Raw genomic sequence first — 14,672 nt, forward strand, 5'->3', positions numbered from 1 at the left:
GGGGAAGCCCGGCCCGAGCCGCTTGAGGGGCGCTCGGGGGCCGTGCCGGGCCCCGGCCCCAACGCTGACGGCCACGTCTCGCCCGCACGGAAGGCCAAGGAGCCGCTGCACGAGCGCTACCGGCTGCATTCGCTGCTGGGCAGCGGCGGCTTCGGCCGCGTCTACGCGGCGACCTGGGACGGAGCCCCGGTGAGTGGAGCAGGAGGAGGAGGAAGGGGAGGAGGAGGAGAGCGGGACGGGCGGCGAGCTCAAGCCGCCCTTGGCCTTGGCTTGCAGGTGGCCATCAAAGCCGTGCCCCGGGATCTCATCCGGCGCTGGGGCGAGCTGGTGAGCGAGCGGGGCCAGCGGGAGAAAGCGGGGCGGGCCGGGCGGGGACGAGCCGAGGCCCGGGAGGGTGGAAGCCGCCGGGACACCTGGAGGGAGAGTGGGCGTGGGGTCGCTGGGGGCCGGGGAGCATCCAGGGCTGGCGCAGGGGTAGCAGGCAGACAGGCACGGCATCAGCCCCACTGACGACCCCGTGGTCCCCCCGCAGCCTGACGGCACCCGGGCCCCCCTGGAGATCGTGCTGCTGGACAAGGTGTCCAAGGGCTTTCCTGGGGTCATCCAGCTGCTGGAGTGGGTCGAGCTCCCCAACGGTTTCCTGTTGGTCATGGAGCATCCGGAGCCGTCTCAGGACCTCTCTGCCTTAATCACGGCGTGGGGGTTCCTGCCGGAGGAGATGGCGTGGGGGCTGTTCCGCCAGGTGCTGCAGGCCGTGCGGCACTGCACCAGCTGCGGCGTCCTGCACCGGGACATCAAGCCCCAGAACATCCTCCTCCACCTGGCCACCGGCGAGGCCAAGCTCCTGGACTTTGGATGTGGCACCTTCCTTCGGGACACGGTCTACACCCAGTTTGCAGGTGAGCCCACAGCCGGGGCATGCTCCTGGTGCCGGGCATCGCATGGCCATGCCCGGGTGTGGCACCGGAGATCGCCCCTTTGGCCGAGGGGGAACAGGATTAGTTCTTCAGCCAAGTTGCTTTTGGATGGGGCTGGGTGTGGGGCAGGGGGGAGCCAGCCTGACCAAAACCCCCGTGAGGGTAGCAGAGAAGGGGGTCAGAACTGTGCACCAGCTGGCTTGGTGTGCAGGAGAGGAAGGGTTTGGGCTGCTCCGCTCGCCTTGTTTGCCTTGGCTTATGATGAATTGTTGGGGGCAGTGCAGTGGGGCGGGGAGAAGGCACGGCTTTGCCCCAGCACTGGGGGGGTTTTTCCCTTGCATGTAGTGGTTGGGCCTTGCCAGGGCTTCCGCTGCCCTCTTGGACACCAGCGGCTTCTTCTCCAACCCAGAGTTTGTAACCGAGAGTCAGGGGCCGGCGAGAAGGCAGTGGGTCACAGCATGTGCCACTGGGGCAGGCCCCACATTGCCAGGGATGCTGGGGTGAGGCTCTGGGAGCAGGCAGCATCCACCTGATGAACCGCGTCTGTATTCCGTAGGAACACTGTCATACAGCCCGCCAGAGTGGATCTACCTCCAACGCTACCACGGCGAGGAGGCGACCGTCTGGTCCCTGGGCATCCTGCTCTACCAGATGGTCTGTGGGAAGCACCCTTTCCGCAAAGGCCCCAAGACCATCTGGGACCAGCTCCCGTTCCCACCACGGGTCTCTGAAGGTGGATACCGATCTTTGTGGCACGGGGGGAATAACGGTGTTGGGAGAGGGCAGCGGGCTCCCGAGGACGCCGCTCTTGAAGCTGTTTGTGTCCCATGGGTGGCTGGAGGAGGTGGCCTGTGTCCTGCCATCCTGCTCTCCTCCAAAAGGGAGAATCGATGGAGAAGTTTGGGCACAGCTCTGAGCACAGCCAGCACAGCCTGGGCACGTGGACAGTGGGACAGAGGGGACAGGATCCTTCTCCAACTGACCGGCCATTTTCCCCCCAGGCTGCCAGCACCTTATCAGGTGGTGTTTGTCCATCCGCCCCTCGGACAGGCCAGCATTGGAAGACCTCTTGTGCCATCCTTGGGTGCAGGGCATTCCCCTGCCCTAGAAGACGGGAGAGATCCACGTGCTCACTTTGATCCAGGGGCCTGGCAAGTAACACCTCCACACATCTCTTGGCGATAGAAGCAAAGAAAAGCAGACCAGACTTTCTGGTCAGCCTGTAGCACTGAGGGGGGGTCATCCCACGGGAACACGCCCCTCTTTGTGCTGGAGCTGGGCTGCAGACCCGGTCTTCCAAGTGCTGGTGGCCACCATCCAACCTGGTTTTGCTGGTCCCGCTTCACAGACAGCTGGGCCCTGGGCAGAACGCTGACAGCCTGGTCTGGCCCCCAGGGAAGGAGAAGGGGCCTCTGGAGAAGCTGTGCCGGGTGGGCCTGCTGCTGGAGACATGGAGGACGACGTCAAGGATGACAAGCTCTCAGCTGACCTGGACGCCGGCGAGCTGAGGATGATGGACTTGGATTCTGGCCCCTTCCTCCCAGACGTGCTCCACACGCCGTTTGCAGATGAGTCCACACCCAGGGGGTGCTCCCGGACGCGGGCATTGCTCAGCCTGGCTGGGCACCGAAGGTTCCCCCTTTGCTGGCGGGGAACCTGAGGAATTCTTCAGCCGGCTGCCAAGCTGCTTCTTGGCAGGAGGGTGGGCGGGTGCTCTGGGCTGGGGGTGAAATGGGAGCCCGGCTCTGCCACCAGCCTCTGCCACTGCCCCTTTGCTGGGCAGGGCTGGGGCAGGGGCAGCCAGCCTGCCAAAAACAAACCCCCGTGGGGGGAGCAAAGGCGGGGCTGCAGAACACCAGCTGCTTTGGGCTGCAGGCCAGGGAAGGCTTGGGCTGCCTTGGCTTAGGAGCCTTTCTTTGGGCCAGTGCAGCAGGGCAGGGAGAAGGCCTGGGTTTTCCTGAGCTGGGGGAGGTGGGGTTTTTCTTTGGCCTGGAGGGGTTGGGCCTTCCTCAGAACCCTGACAGAATGTTAACAGTTTACCTCTTTTTCTTGTTTCCACTTTTGGTTTGTAATCTCCTGTCATGAATTTGTTGTTTGTTTCAAGGGAAGAGTTGGAGCTGGTGCCCAGTCCGGATTGGGAAGGGCTGGGACCATCCCTGGAGAGGATCTGACGTCCCCTCTGAGAAGGCTGAGGACATCCTTTGGGACACGCTCTTCTTCCGGCAGCAGATCTTGTGAGGTAGATGCTCATCTTGCCCATCTTGTCAGCAGGAGTGGTGGGGGGAGAAGGAAAAACAAAAACCCTGCCAAAACCCCAAAGTCACCAGTCAAAATCCATATCCTTTGCACCTCCCCCAGGGCGGGGAGTTGTTTTCATAGGGTGGTGTCCCCCTTTTTGGCCCGGAGTTCATGTGGAGGGCGTGGTAAACTCGGCTCTTCCCACCTTTTCGGGGCTTGACATCTTCTGCACTGGAGGAGGGGGGGGGGATGGACCCAGTTACCCATCAGAAAGTCAAAAGCCTGCAGAAGTCTCTTAGAATGCATAAATCATTCACTGTTTCAGTCTCTGACCCCACCCCGTGATTTGTGCATTCAATGATTTTGTTTTTCTTCTCTGTGAATTTTCTTTGTGGGCGGTGCTTCTCGTGTAGTGGACAGGAAGACAGAAGAGTAAAGGAAAGGAAGAGACAGCCCCAATGCACTGCAATTCTCCTCTCTCAATAAAAACTTTATAATAAAATAGTAAGCTAATTTGTATTAGCTACTCTCTCTCCACCCCGTGAGTAATCAGGGTGAGTAATAGGCTACAATCAAATTTCTTAACATTAATAAGGTTACAAACATATACACATACTTGAAATTATACATCAGAAACATTGAGTTACTTGGGAGCTGGTAAAAGGCTTTCTTAGGTTCTCTTTGGGCTTCAATTTAGTTCTATTTGTTAAATTTTAACCAAATATGAAATTCAGTGCCTCTCAAGGCAGAAGGCTAATGTATATAATACATATTTGTATGATTTCAAATATGCACGAATACTTGTACTAACTCCCAGGTTAGATTTGGTTGAGTTTAGATATTTAAAAAGACAAAATAAACTTGGCAAAAATTAAACTAACAGTACATCTCAGAAAAACTACACAAACAAGTTAACAATCCTTAATACAAGCAATTTTGGGAGTAGGGGAACACAAACACAATGCTTGTGGTAGGTTCAAAACTATTAGGATCATAACATTTTTAAGATAAAACTCATGCAAACAACCAATGTGGTAAAAAAACCCCAAAAAACCAATATAACTCTTCAGTTCTATTGTCACTTTGTGATCTCTTCTGCTGGTAGGTTTCTGCAAAAGGAACAAATCTGGCCCATTGCGGACCGATTGTTAAAAAGAAGGAAGAATCCATCGAGTGTTTATTCGATGGTCCTTCTCATGAGCATCTGTGGCTCCCCATGTGTGAGGGTTAACCGGGGTTTTTAGAGTGAGTGGCACCTGTCCCACAGAGGGTAGATTTCCTAATACGGGTTGGTCTGGATAATGGAGTGGTTTTACAGGATCTTTACTTTTGTTTTCCCTCAGTACAATAGTGGGAGGTTCGGGGCAGAATGCTGTAATTCGAGGGCAACCATTTATTCCCCATGGGCTCTTGATTTTGGTTACTGCATCAGAAACTCTGGAGGCCCATTCAGGGTTATGAGGTTTTATGGCTCGCTTTAGGAGCCCGTTGGGACGTTCCACAACACCATTTGCTTGTGGATAATATGGAGTGTGGCAGGTCCATTGAATTCCCTCTTCTCGGGCCCATTCTTGTACCACCCCGGCAGTGAAATGGCTCCCATTGTCTGATTGGATAGACTTTGGTTTAGGCAGATAACTGAACCATAGCTTTAGAGTTTTCACAGTATTCTCTCCCGTGGCTCGTCGCACAGCTTCAGCCAGGGTTGGTCCTGATATTATCTCTACCCCAACCAGGATGTCTTGTTTTCCATAAGAAATTCGGAAAGGACCGATGTAGTCTACCTGCCAGGTATCCCACAATCCCTTGTTATCCCTCAGGTGCAGGGGTGGATCCTTCAGTGGATCTTTCAACCTGGTGTGGCACAGACTACAGGCAGAGATCACTGTGTTGCACAGCTCCCTGGTAACTGGCCACCCTCTACTGATTGCTTCTTTAAACAGATCTCTGTTTCCTGAGTGGTCTCTTTTTACGTGTAACCATTCTAACAGACGTTCCCAATTTTGTCCCTCTCCCTCCATTGTTATCTTAGCTCACCGTGTCAGTGAGTCTACTTGATTGTGTAACAGATGAGCAGGGTTGTTATCTGTTTGGTGTGCAGCAACCCATCCCACAAGGAATGTTTTTTGTCTAGCAATGTTTAGAATCTCTTTCCATTTTTCTTGTTGCCACACTGATACTTGATTCACTTCCCATTGATTTTGTTCCCAAAAAGGGAGCCACTCTGTACATCCTTTGAATACTGCATAGGAATCTGTGTAAATGGATGTGTCTCCTTCAGTGTCTGCTTCCCTGGTAAATACACTCCATACTGCTACTAACTCCCCGACCTGAGCACTCCCTTCTCCTTCTGTCACTACCCTGTTCCCTGAATCAACATGTAGGGCCACGGCTCGATATTTCCACACTTTTCCTTCTCGTCTGGCAGAAGCATCTGTAAACCAAACATTTTTTAAGTGAGGTTCAAAAGCGGGAGCAGGTTTTATACAGGAAGGAGGAGGGTTTGAATCAGGTAGCTTACAAGATTGTTCCTGTATCTGGAGTATTTTTGGAACTCCTTCAGTTATTTGACGAGAGTGACAGTAATGATCAATTTGTGCAAACCATCTCCAGACTGTCTCTCTCTGAGCTACCCCTGCAGGGCAGGGCAGGTTTCTTCTGCTATCAAGGGAGAGTTTTATGGGTCAGGGCTGCTCACAGAACCAGAGCACCCCAGGATATTTTCCAGGGGATACTTCAAGGGGAAGGTCCAAGGAGGGATTTCTCTCAAGCTCTCAAGCCACATGCTTGGTGGTTTGAGTTGCAGAGGGAACTCTAGGGAGCTGCCCAGGGCTGAGAACAACTTACTGGCACTGTTGGTGTCTGGGAGGTGGTACAGCTGGCTCAGGGTGACGCTGCCCTGAGTGCCCAGTGGGCTCTGCCCTGGCCTCTCCCAGCTGGACCCTCCCTGTGCATTTCCTTGGTTCTCAGCTTGCCCCTGGTCCTGAGGTTGTTCCCTCCTTCTCTCAGTCAGGCTCACTGGGCAGGGCAGTTCAAGCTACACAGTCCAACACTGATCCTGGGATTCCCCCCAGGCAGGTGTGTCCCTGGGAATGAGACATTCCAATTGTCCTCTGCCCTGTGGGCTGTGGGCTGTGGGCAGTGAAGTCTGTGGACCTGGTTAAAAAGCTCTTTTTCCCTCAATCAGACCCTGTCATTAGGACACTTGGCTCTTTTCTGAGGTGTCCTTCCAAGCTGGGAGCTGCCCTGGAGAATGCAAACCATCCTCCCAGCACAGCTGTGTTCTCTGAAAGCCCCAGTGGAGAGGGACAGAGATGCTGTGCCCATGCCAGGAGATGCTGTTGGGTTGGGAAGATGAGCCACGAGTGTCCTTGGCTCCAAGTGGGTTGCTGAGCCCTTGAGACAGGCTGAGACCTTGAGGGGTCTGGGATGGATCCCTCTGCTCTCAACAGTGTCTGGTGGCTTTTCAGACCAAACTGGGAGTGTGATCAATCTCCATCTCAGGAAGGAGCAAAGCCAGGGCAATTGGGAACAAGAGAGAGGGACAGACCAGGTCCCCTCTGCACTAAGCCCAGGACAATTCTCCTGCCTGGCAGGACCTGCTCTGTTCTCCCTGAGTGCATCAGAAGTGCTGAGGGGTTCTGACATCCAGGAACACTCCTCAGGAGAGATGAGGGGAGTCTAAAAAAAAACCAAAACCAAACTTCTGAAACTGCCTTCTGCTGTCTTGGTTCTTCTGGGAGTGCAGATGCTGACAAGCCCTTTTGCAGTGGGAGCAGTTCCATCTGACACAGCTGAACACCAGGACAGGTCCCTGTGCCCACCATGCCCATGACCCCAGCAGTGCAGAGCAGGACTGACCCCTCACAGCCAGTGGGCAGAGGGTCTGCTCCTCATGGAAGATGTAGGGAGCCCCGAGCAGGGCTCCAGCCCTGGAGCTGAAGAAGAGATTCCTAGAAAAGGAAAACCAATGGAACAGTGAGAGGGGTGTTGGAAAGCGGCTTTGATTTTTTTTAGAATGCTCTACCTTAACTTGTCACTGTTCTTTTCTACTTGAACAGTGCCCCACATCTAGAGGCAACAAATGTCCAACAGTAGCTCCCTCACCCAGTTCCTCCTCCTGGCATTCTCAGACAGGCGGGAGCTGCAGCTCCTGCACTTCTGGCTCTTCCTGGCCATCTCCCTGGCTGCCCTCCTGGCCAATGGCCTCATCCTCAGCGCCGTAGCCTGCGACCACCACCTGCACACCCCCATGGGCTTCTTCCTGCTCCACCTCTCCCTCACAGACCTGGGCTGCATCTGCACCACTGTCCCCAAAGCCATGCACAATTCCCTCTGGGACACCACAACCATCTCCTACACAGGATGTGCTGCACAGGTCTTTTTCTTTGCCTTTTTCATCTCAGCAGAGTTTTCCCTCCTCACCATCATGTGCTACGACCGCTACGTTGCCATCTGCAAACCCCTGCACTACGGGACCCTCCTGGGCAGCAGAGCTTGTGCCCACATGGCAGCAGCTGCCTGGGTCACTGGCTTTCTCTATTCTCTGCTGCACACAACCAATACATCTTCTTTGCCTCTGTGCCGTGGCAATGCCCTGGGCCAGTTCTTCTGTGAAATCCCTGCCATCCTCAAGCTCTCCTGCTCACACTCAGGCTACCTCAGGGAAATTCAGCTTATTGGGGTTGGTGTCTGTTTAGGTTTTGGTTGTTTTGTTTTCATTATGTTCTCCTATGTGCAGATCTTCAGGGCTGTGCTAGGGATCCCCTCTCAGCAGGGACGGCACAAAGCCTTTTCCACGTGCCTCCCTCACCTGGCTGTGGTCTCTCTGTTTGTCAGCACTGCAGCATTTGCCTACCTGAAGCCCCCCTTCATCTCCTCCCCATCCCTGGATCTGGCCCTGTCAGTTCTGTACTCAGTGGTACCTCCAGCACTGAACCCCCTCATCTACAGCCTCAGGAACCAGGAACTCAAGGATGCCATAAGGAAAACAATGACTGGATTTTTTTCAGAAGCAATAAACTGCATCTTTTCTTCTGCAGAACACTCATTGTGTAACACATTTTGGGCCCAGTCTGCCTTCTAAAGTTTTTGATAGTGTTTGGGGTGGGGGGCTTTCCTGTTTTTTTTCCTCTGTTCATGTCATTAACACTGAAATTTTATTCTTCATCCCATATAGAATTCGGTCATTGTCTCTTTTTTTTGACCCACAAAATGTACTAAACAGGAATCATGTTTTGTGTGGATTTAAACAAAATAAAAGTTTGTGCAGCAAGGTATTTGTCAAACATCCTCCCTGTTTTAGTTTGTACATGAGGAATCACAATCTCTAAGAAAGGACACAAATTCTTTTTCCCTGATCCTTCCTCTGAGACCTCCCCTGAAGCTGGAGGGCATTTCCATGTTTGCAGATGTGGAGGGGAAAAGAGTCCCAGCGCTGCCAGGGAGCCCCAGAACTGGGTCTGTTCAGAGCTGCTCTCTTTGCACTCCCACCCTCTCCTTTCCTGCCCGTGCCCAAGGCCTGAGTGCTCTGGTAGCTCAGTCACTGTCCTGCTGTGGGTCAGGCCTGTGAGCACAGGCAGGGACAGGCCCTGGGCACTGCTGGCACAGGGCTGGGCTCCACAACAGCAGTTCCAGCAGCAAAGGGGTTCCCCTGCAGGCACTTCCTGAAGGCTGAGGTCTTTTCCCAACACTGGTGTTGAGAAGAAGTCCAAGGAATAAACTGTCCAAAGTCTTGTTGCTTTGCTTGTTTCTCCATGGAGACAGTGCAGGGAGGTCAGGGACCCACTGGGACTGCAGGGACTGAGGGCTGGGTCAGATGTTGTGTGTAGGTGGCCAATGGCCAATGGAGATGACAAATGATCTCCAAGTCACCTGCCTGGGGCTCTGCAGCTTGTGAGGGCTCTGATGGCAGGTGAGGATTTTTCTGTAGGAAATTAGGAAGTGCAGGAGAGCACAGAGGATCTGCGGGGACAGCCTGTCCCAATCCAGTCAGCAGGGAATGGAGCCCTGGAGCAGAATCCTGCCCAGGGTGGAGTCACCCAGAGATAAATTACTAAATCTCCCTGTCAAGTGGCAAACAGAGCTCTGCAAGCCCAGGGGACACAGCAGGTACAGGGAAAACTCTTGCAAGTGACTTCTCTTGCCCTCAGTGAACTTCCACAGGTCAATCAAGAGCAGCCTCCAAAGCAATGTCCCAGCTCTGGAACAAGGCAGGGCCCCTCTGAGCCCCCTCCATGGCCACACAGGAGCGTCTGTGGGAGGTGGTCAGTGGCAGGGAGCACCATCAGCTGGCTCTGCCTCCCAACTTGAGCAGCACAGCCAACAGAGTCCCCCATGGCCCCAGGCCCCACAGCCCCTGTGTTCTGCAGAGCAGCCACCCCAGCTCGGGGCTGTGGGGAGCATGGGCAGGGGGTGCAGGAAGGGCTGCTCAGGCCAGCACAGATGTGTTCCCCTGGGGAAAGGCTCTGTGGGGAGATGGGATGTGCCAGGAGAAGAGCAGGACACCCTGTGTGAGCAGAGGGGCCATGGGAAGAGGCTACCCTGGCCCTGTGGAAAAGAGGGGGCAAAGCAAGATGTGGGAAACTCTCTGGTCTGAGATCAGTTGTGCTGCCCAAGAACACGCTGACTCCAGAGGTGTCCAAGCGGGGCAGAGCTGGTGACTCCGGTCCGTGCGGCAGTGGGGGGGAGGCAGCGGCTCTGCTTGATTCCATGGAGTTCTGAGGAGGCACAGTGGCCCCTTGGTTCCATGAGGCTCTTCAGTGTCACTATGGGCCCTTGGTTCCATGAGGCTCTGAGATGTCTCAGGGTTCCTTTGGTTCCAAAGAGGCCTCACGTGTCACAGTGGCCCCTTGGTTCCATGAGATTCCACAGTATTCCTGCATTCCTTTGGTTCCATGAGGCCCTGCAGTGTCATAGTGACTCCTGATTCTATGAGGTTCCAATTTCTCCACAAGTTTCTTTGGCTCTATAGGACCCTGCAGGGTCAAAATGGCCCCTGAATTCCATGAGTTTCCACAGTGTCCTCAGGTCCATAGGGCCTTCAGTGTCACAATGCCTCCTTGATTTGCAAAGTGTCCCAGGGTTCCTTTGTTTCCATGAGATCCTGCAGTGTCAAAATGGCCTCTTGATTCCATAAGGTTCTGCACTGACACAATGGCACCCCAATGCCATGTGATTGCACAGTGTCCCCAGGTTCCTTTGGCACCATAATGCCCTGTAGTGTCACAGTGGTCCCTTGAGTCCATGTGGTGTCCTCAGTGTCACAATGACCCCTTGATTCCATGAAGTTGCAGAGTGTCTCTAGGTTCCCTTTTTCCACGAGTTTCCCCAGTGTCACAATGGCCCCTTGATTCCATAGGGTTCCCCAGTGTCCCAAGGTCCATTTGGCTCCAAAAAGGCCCTGTAGTGTCACAGTGGCCCCTTGATTTTATAAGGTTCCACTGTGTCCCAGGATTCCTTTGTTTCCATGAGGCACCGCAGTCACACAATGGCTCCCTGGTTCCATGAGGTTCCAAAATGTTTCAGGGTTCTTTTTGTTCCACAAGGCCCCAGATATTAAATGGCCCCCTGATTCTACAAGATTTCACACCACAGTGTCCCTGTGTTCCTTAGTTTCCATGAGGCCCTGCAGTACCACAATGGTCCCTTGATTCCATGAGGTTGCACAGTGTCATCACAGAGCTGAGCCCACCCAGATGAAAGTTTGGGGGAGATTAGGAGCAACTGAGACAAAAAAGATTGGATATTTGGGGAAGGAAAGAGGGGTTTTTCCAACAGAGGGGAACGATTTTGATGAGGTAAAAACAGGTTCAGTTAAGGCTGAGGGTGCCGAAACACTGACTTTGCAAATACTCCTGATGGACTTTTACACTATTTCTAACCTCAAGCCCCAATCCAAAAGTGCTGCCCCTCCCAATGAAAGGAATCCACTGCTCTAATCCCAATCTCAACCTGACCTCAAAGGCAAAGCCCAAACCCAGAACTCCACACTCTTATTTGTACTCCAATGCCCACCCCAATCCCAAACCTGCATTCTTGGTATGAAAAGCCAAGCTTTAACCCTAACCCAGGCCAAAACACTAATCATGAACCAGACACTGTCAGCAGAACAACAAAATTCCCAGAGTTCTGCCTAATCCCTACCCTGAGCTCTAAACCCCAAACCCTGACCATTAAACACCCCCCCAGCCCTTGGGAGCAGGGCAAGGACCTGCAGGGCCCAGAGCAGGACCAGGGGGTTGGCAGAGGAACGAGAGTGACCTGGATCTGCTCAGCTCTGCAGTGACCCCCAGGAGAAGGGCCTGGGCTCTGGGAGGGATGTCCTGTGGCACAGGGGCTCAGGATCCAGGTTAAGAAGGCGAAGTGCACATGGCAACAGCCAGAGCTGGTGCAGAGACATCAGGGAGGGTCTAGAAATGCTGCGGGGAGGGGGGTGGGAAAGCAGGAGGGGTGTGTGCAGCCTGCAAGGCCAGAGCAGCAGCAGGGTCAGGGCAGGACAGCCTGCAGGAGAGATGGCCAAGGGCTCTGGCAGGGCTGCAAGGCCCAAAGGCACCCAGGCCTTTGTCCCCTTGCCTCTGGCAGCTACCTCTGCCACTCAGGCCACCACAAGCAACTTGCCTGGCAGGTTCTGCCCTTGGTTTCTGCCTCGCCCCTCCCTCAGGAACCTGGCAGGGGTTGCCCAGTTTTGGGCCTTGGTTGTTCCTCCCCCTCCCATCCCAGTGCCCCCCAAACAGCCCTGAGCCAGCCGGGAGGGACAGGATCTGCTGGGCCAGGGCCTGGGGCTCAGGCCTTGGCCTTTGTGCTCCACAAAACCAAGGCAGGCTTTGCTCAGCATTGCAGGGGCCTGCCCAGAGCCTTTGTCTGCCTGCACTCCTGGCCTCCAAGGAGCTGCTCCAAGGAGTCCCTGGGGAGGCTTTGTCAGTGCCTGCCCTCAGTGGGGCCCAGCAATGCTTCAAGGCATTTGGAGTTTGGCTTCTGACTTCTTCAGCAGCTGCTTCAATCTTCTCTCAGTACCTCAGGATCATGGGCTGGGCTGCAAACACCCCGTGGGGCTCATTAAATTCCAGAAATCCCTCAGGATCTCTTTGTCTTCCTTTAATTGTCTTCAAGGCAATTTTAAAACAAGTCTTCAAAATTTGTACTTTTTTTGTTTTAATTCAATTATGGATATTTTTCTGTTCAGAGGAGAGGTGATAGAGGTGTTCTCCAAGTGATCTTGATGCTGAATGTCTCCTCAGAAGATCCAGACTGACCCTGTATGATCAACCTTGCCCCCCACCCCCCAACCTCACCAGTTCTGACATGGCCCATCTTGGACTGACAGCTGATGCAAATCCAAACACACTGTGGGACCCATTAAAACACTGAAAAACAAATATTTCTATTCCTTTAATTGTCTTCAAGTCTTCAAGACTTCTACAGCTATGTTGCCGTGGGATTTATGGTGCTGAAAAAATCTCCCGGAGCACTTAATTAGGGGTGAGATAAGAAAGGGTTTATTTGCCAAGGCAGTAGATGTTACAAGACGCGCTCCCCTGTGCCCGAGAGGTTACATTTTATAACCCCATCCATCCAATCCCAGATGTGTCCACCCTGTGGCCTTTACTCTGGACCGCCCCGGGGTCCACCCCCTGAAAATGGGTCTGGGGTGCATTTCGGAACCACCTACTTCATCATCTTCACCATCATCAGAGCACAAAGGGTACATAGTTACCTAATTCTTGACTTCATTTTGTTGTTCAGGCCCTGATATGCTGTTCTGCCAACAATCTAGGCCTTGCCTTGACAAAAGACTAAACATTTCTGCTAGATTCAAGAGTAGGGTTGATATAGGGAGCATAGAATGGGGTAAGAGGGTTAAGGAATGTGTAAACAAGGGTGCTACATGGAAAGGGATAGGGACCAGGGGCAAGGGATGCTGCTTTTTGAGTCTACCTATAAAACTTACAAGGCTTACCAATATTAGAAAAATAAAAAAACCATTAGAGGCTTAAGGCATCAGCTAATTGAAGTTGTTTTGTAGTTTAACTAAGTAGGAAGATTTTAAAGTGGAAGTCATGAAAAATATATATTTTTTGATGAATAGGAATGATTTACACAGTTCCTTGGGATGCAAGAGGGTCAGGGCACAAAGGATTTGGATCCAAAAACAAGAGGGCAAAAGACATTAGTAGCATTTTATCATTGACCAGTTGACCAGTTATCAGGTGATTCAATAACATGTGCTACAATTTTAACAGTGACTGAATTATAGATTCACAATAACAACATTCCCACCCCAGTCAATTCACACCCACACCCAGGCAGAGATGTGTGGACACATCAAGAGCTGGGTGTGGAAAGGTCCCTCTCCAAAATTCTCCTGTTGTCAGGGAAAAAAACTCCCCCAAATCCCTTTGTGTTTGCCAACAGACAAGGGTCACAGCTGGAGGAGTGTTTGTTCAGGGGGGATCAGAATTGTCCTGGGCATCAGCGAGGGTCTTTGGGGTGTTGTAAACTGGAGGGTTCCTGAGCTGGGAGAGGCTGCCAGAGGTGTCCCACTGAGAGGGAGGTGCTGGGGAGCTGCCGGGGCCTCTCTCAGCACTGCTGGCTGTGGGCTCCCAAGGTGACTGGTTTTAGTTTTCTGCTGAATTTCCATCCTGGTGTCAGGAGTGACTGGAGTTTCCAGAATATTTGGGAATTGTATCCAAACTGTTCCATTTGGGTTACGATTCAGGTAGGGAATGTTCCAAGGCTTTCAGGGGATGACTGATTATCCTGTGTTCCCCAGCTCTTACACCCATCCCAGTCAGCTGGATGGTTTATTGACAATGTGTCCCGAGGGGCAGCACCTCCGATGCCATAGAAACCCCTCCCCTGGATTAGGAAACCTTTGGAATTCAGGAGCTGCTCCAGTGGAGCATGAAAATTAAACAGCAACTTTCCTAAAGCCCAGCCCCAATCAGAACCAAGCCAGGCCCCAGCAGTGGCAGAGCAAAGGTCCCCCCATGGCTGTGTCCCTGTGGCCGCTGAGGCGGCAGCGCAGGCCCGAGGCGGTGCCGGGTCCCGGTGCAGCCGGGGCAGAGCGGCGGCTGCGCGAGCGGCAACCCCGGCGGTGAGTGCGGCAGCGCCGTGGGAGCGGCGGCTCCGGGCACAGAGGCCGGCGGCAGCCGCTGTGGCTCATGGAACCAAGTGGCCGTTGGGACACTGCAGGGCCTCCTGGAATCAACGGGGCCAGTGGGACACTGGGGAGCCTCTTGGAGCCAAGAGAACCCTGGGATATTCTGGAATATCGTGGAATCCAGGAGCCATTGTGACAGTCAGGGGCCTCACGAAACCAATGGAATCCTGGGCCGTAGTGGAAACTCATGAAATCATCAGGGCCATTGTGACACTCCGGAACCTCATGGAACCAAGGCTCCATTGTGACACTGCAGGACCTCATGGAACCAAAGGAACCCTGAGAGTTTTTGCAACCTCATGGAATCAAGGGACCATTTCTGGCAGGATGCTCTGCTCTGATAATACCTAAAAATT

General features: G+C 53.5%; 1 protein-coding gene across 1 annotated transcript; it reads left to right on the plus strand.

The window, feature by feature from the left end:
* Positions 1-3: 3 nt before the first annotated feature.
* Positions 4-3,173, plus strand: LOC113940359 (serine/threonine-protein kinase pim-1-like; the record flags this gene model as incomplete). Its single annotated transcript, XM_027631492.1, has 5 exons — positions 4-189; positions 277-327; positions 533-899; positions 1,474-2,072; positions 2,266-3,173. Coding segments are annotated over 5 exons (1,230 nt in total), but the record flags the coding sequence as incomplete, so codon positions are not given.
* Positions 3,174-14,672: the final 11,499 nt, after the last annotated feature.

This window comes from Corapipo altera, unplaced genomic scaffold (assembly GCF_003945725.1).
Source record: "Corapipo altera isolate COAL_440 unplaced genomic scaffold, ASM394572v1 61532, whole genome shotgun sequence".
In the NCBI taxonomy this organism is placed as follows: Eukaryota; Metazoa; Chordata; class Aves; order Passeriformes; family Pipridae; genus Corapipo; species Corapipo altera.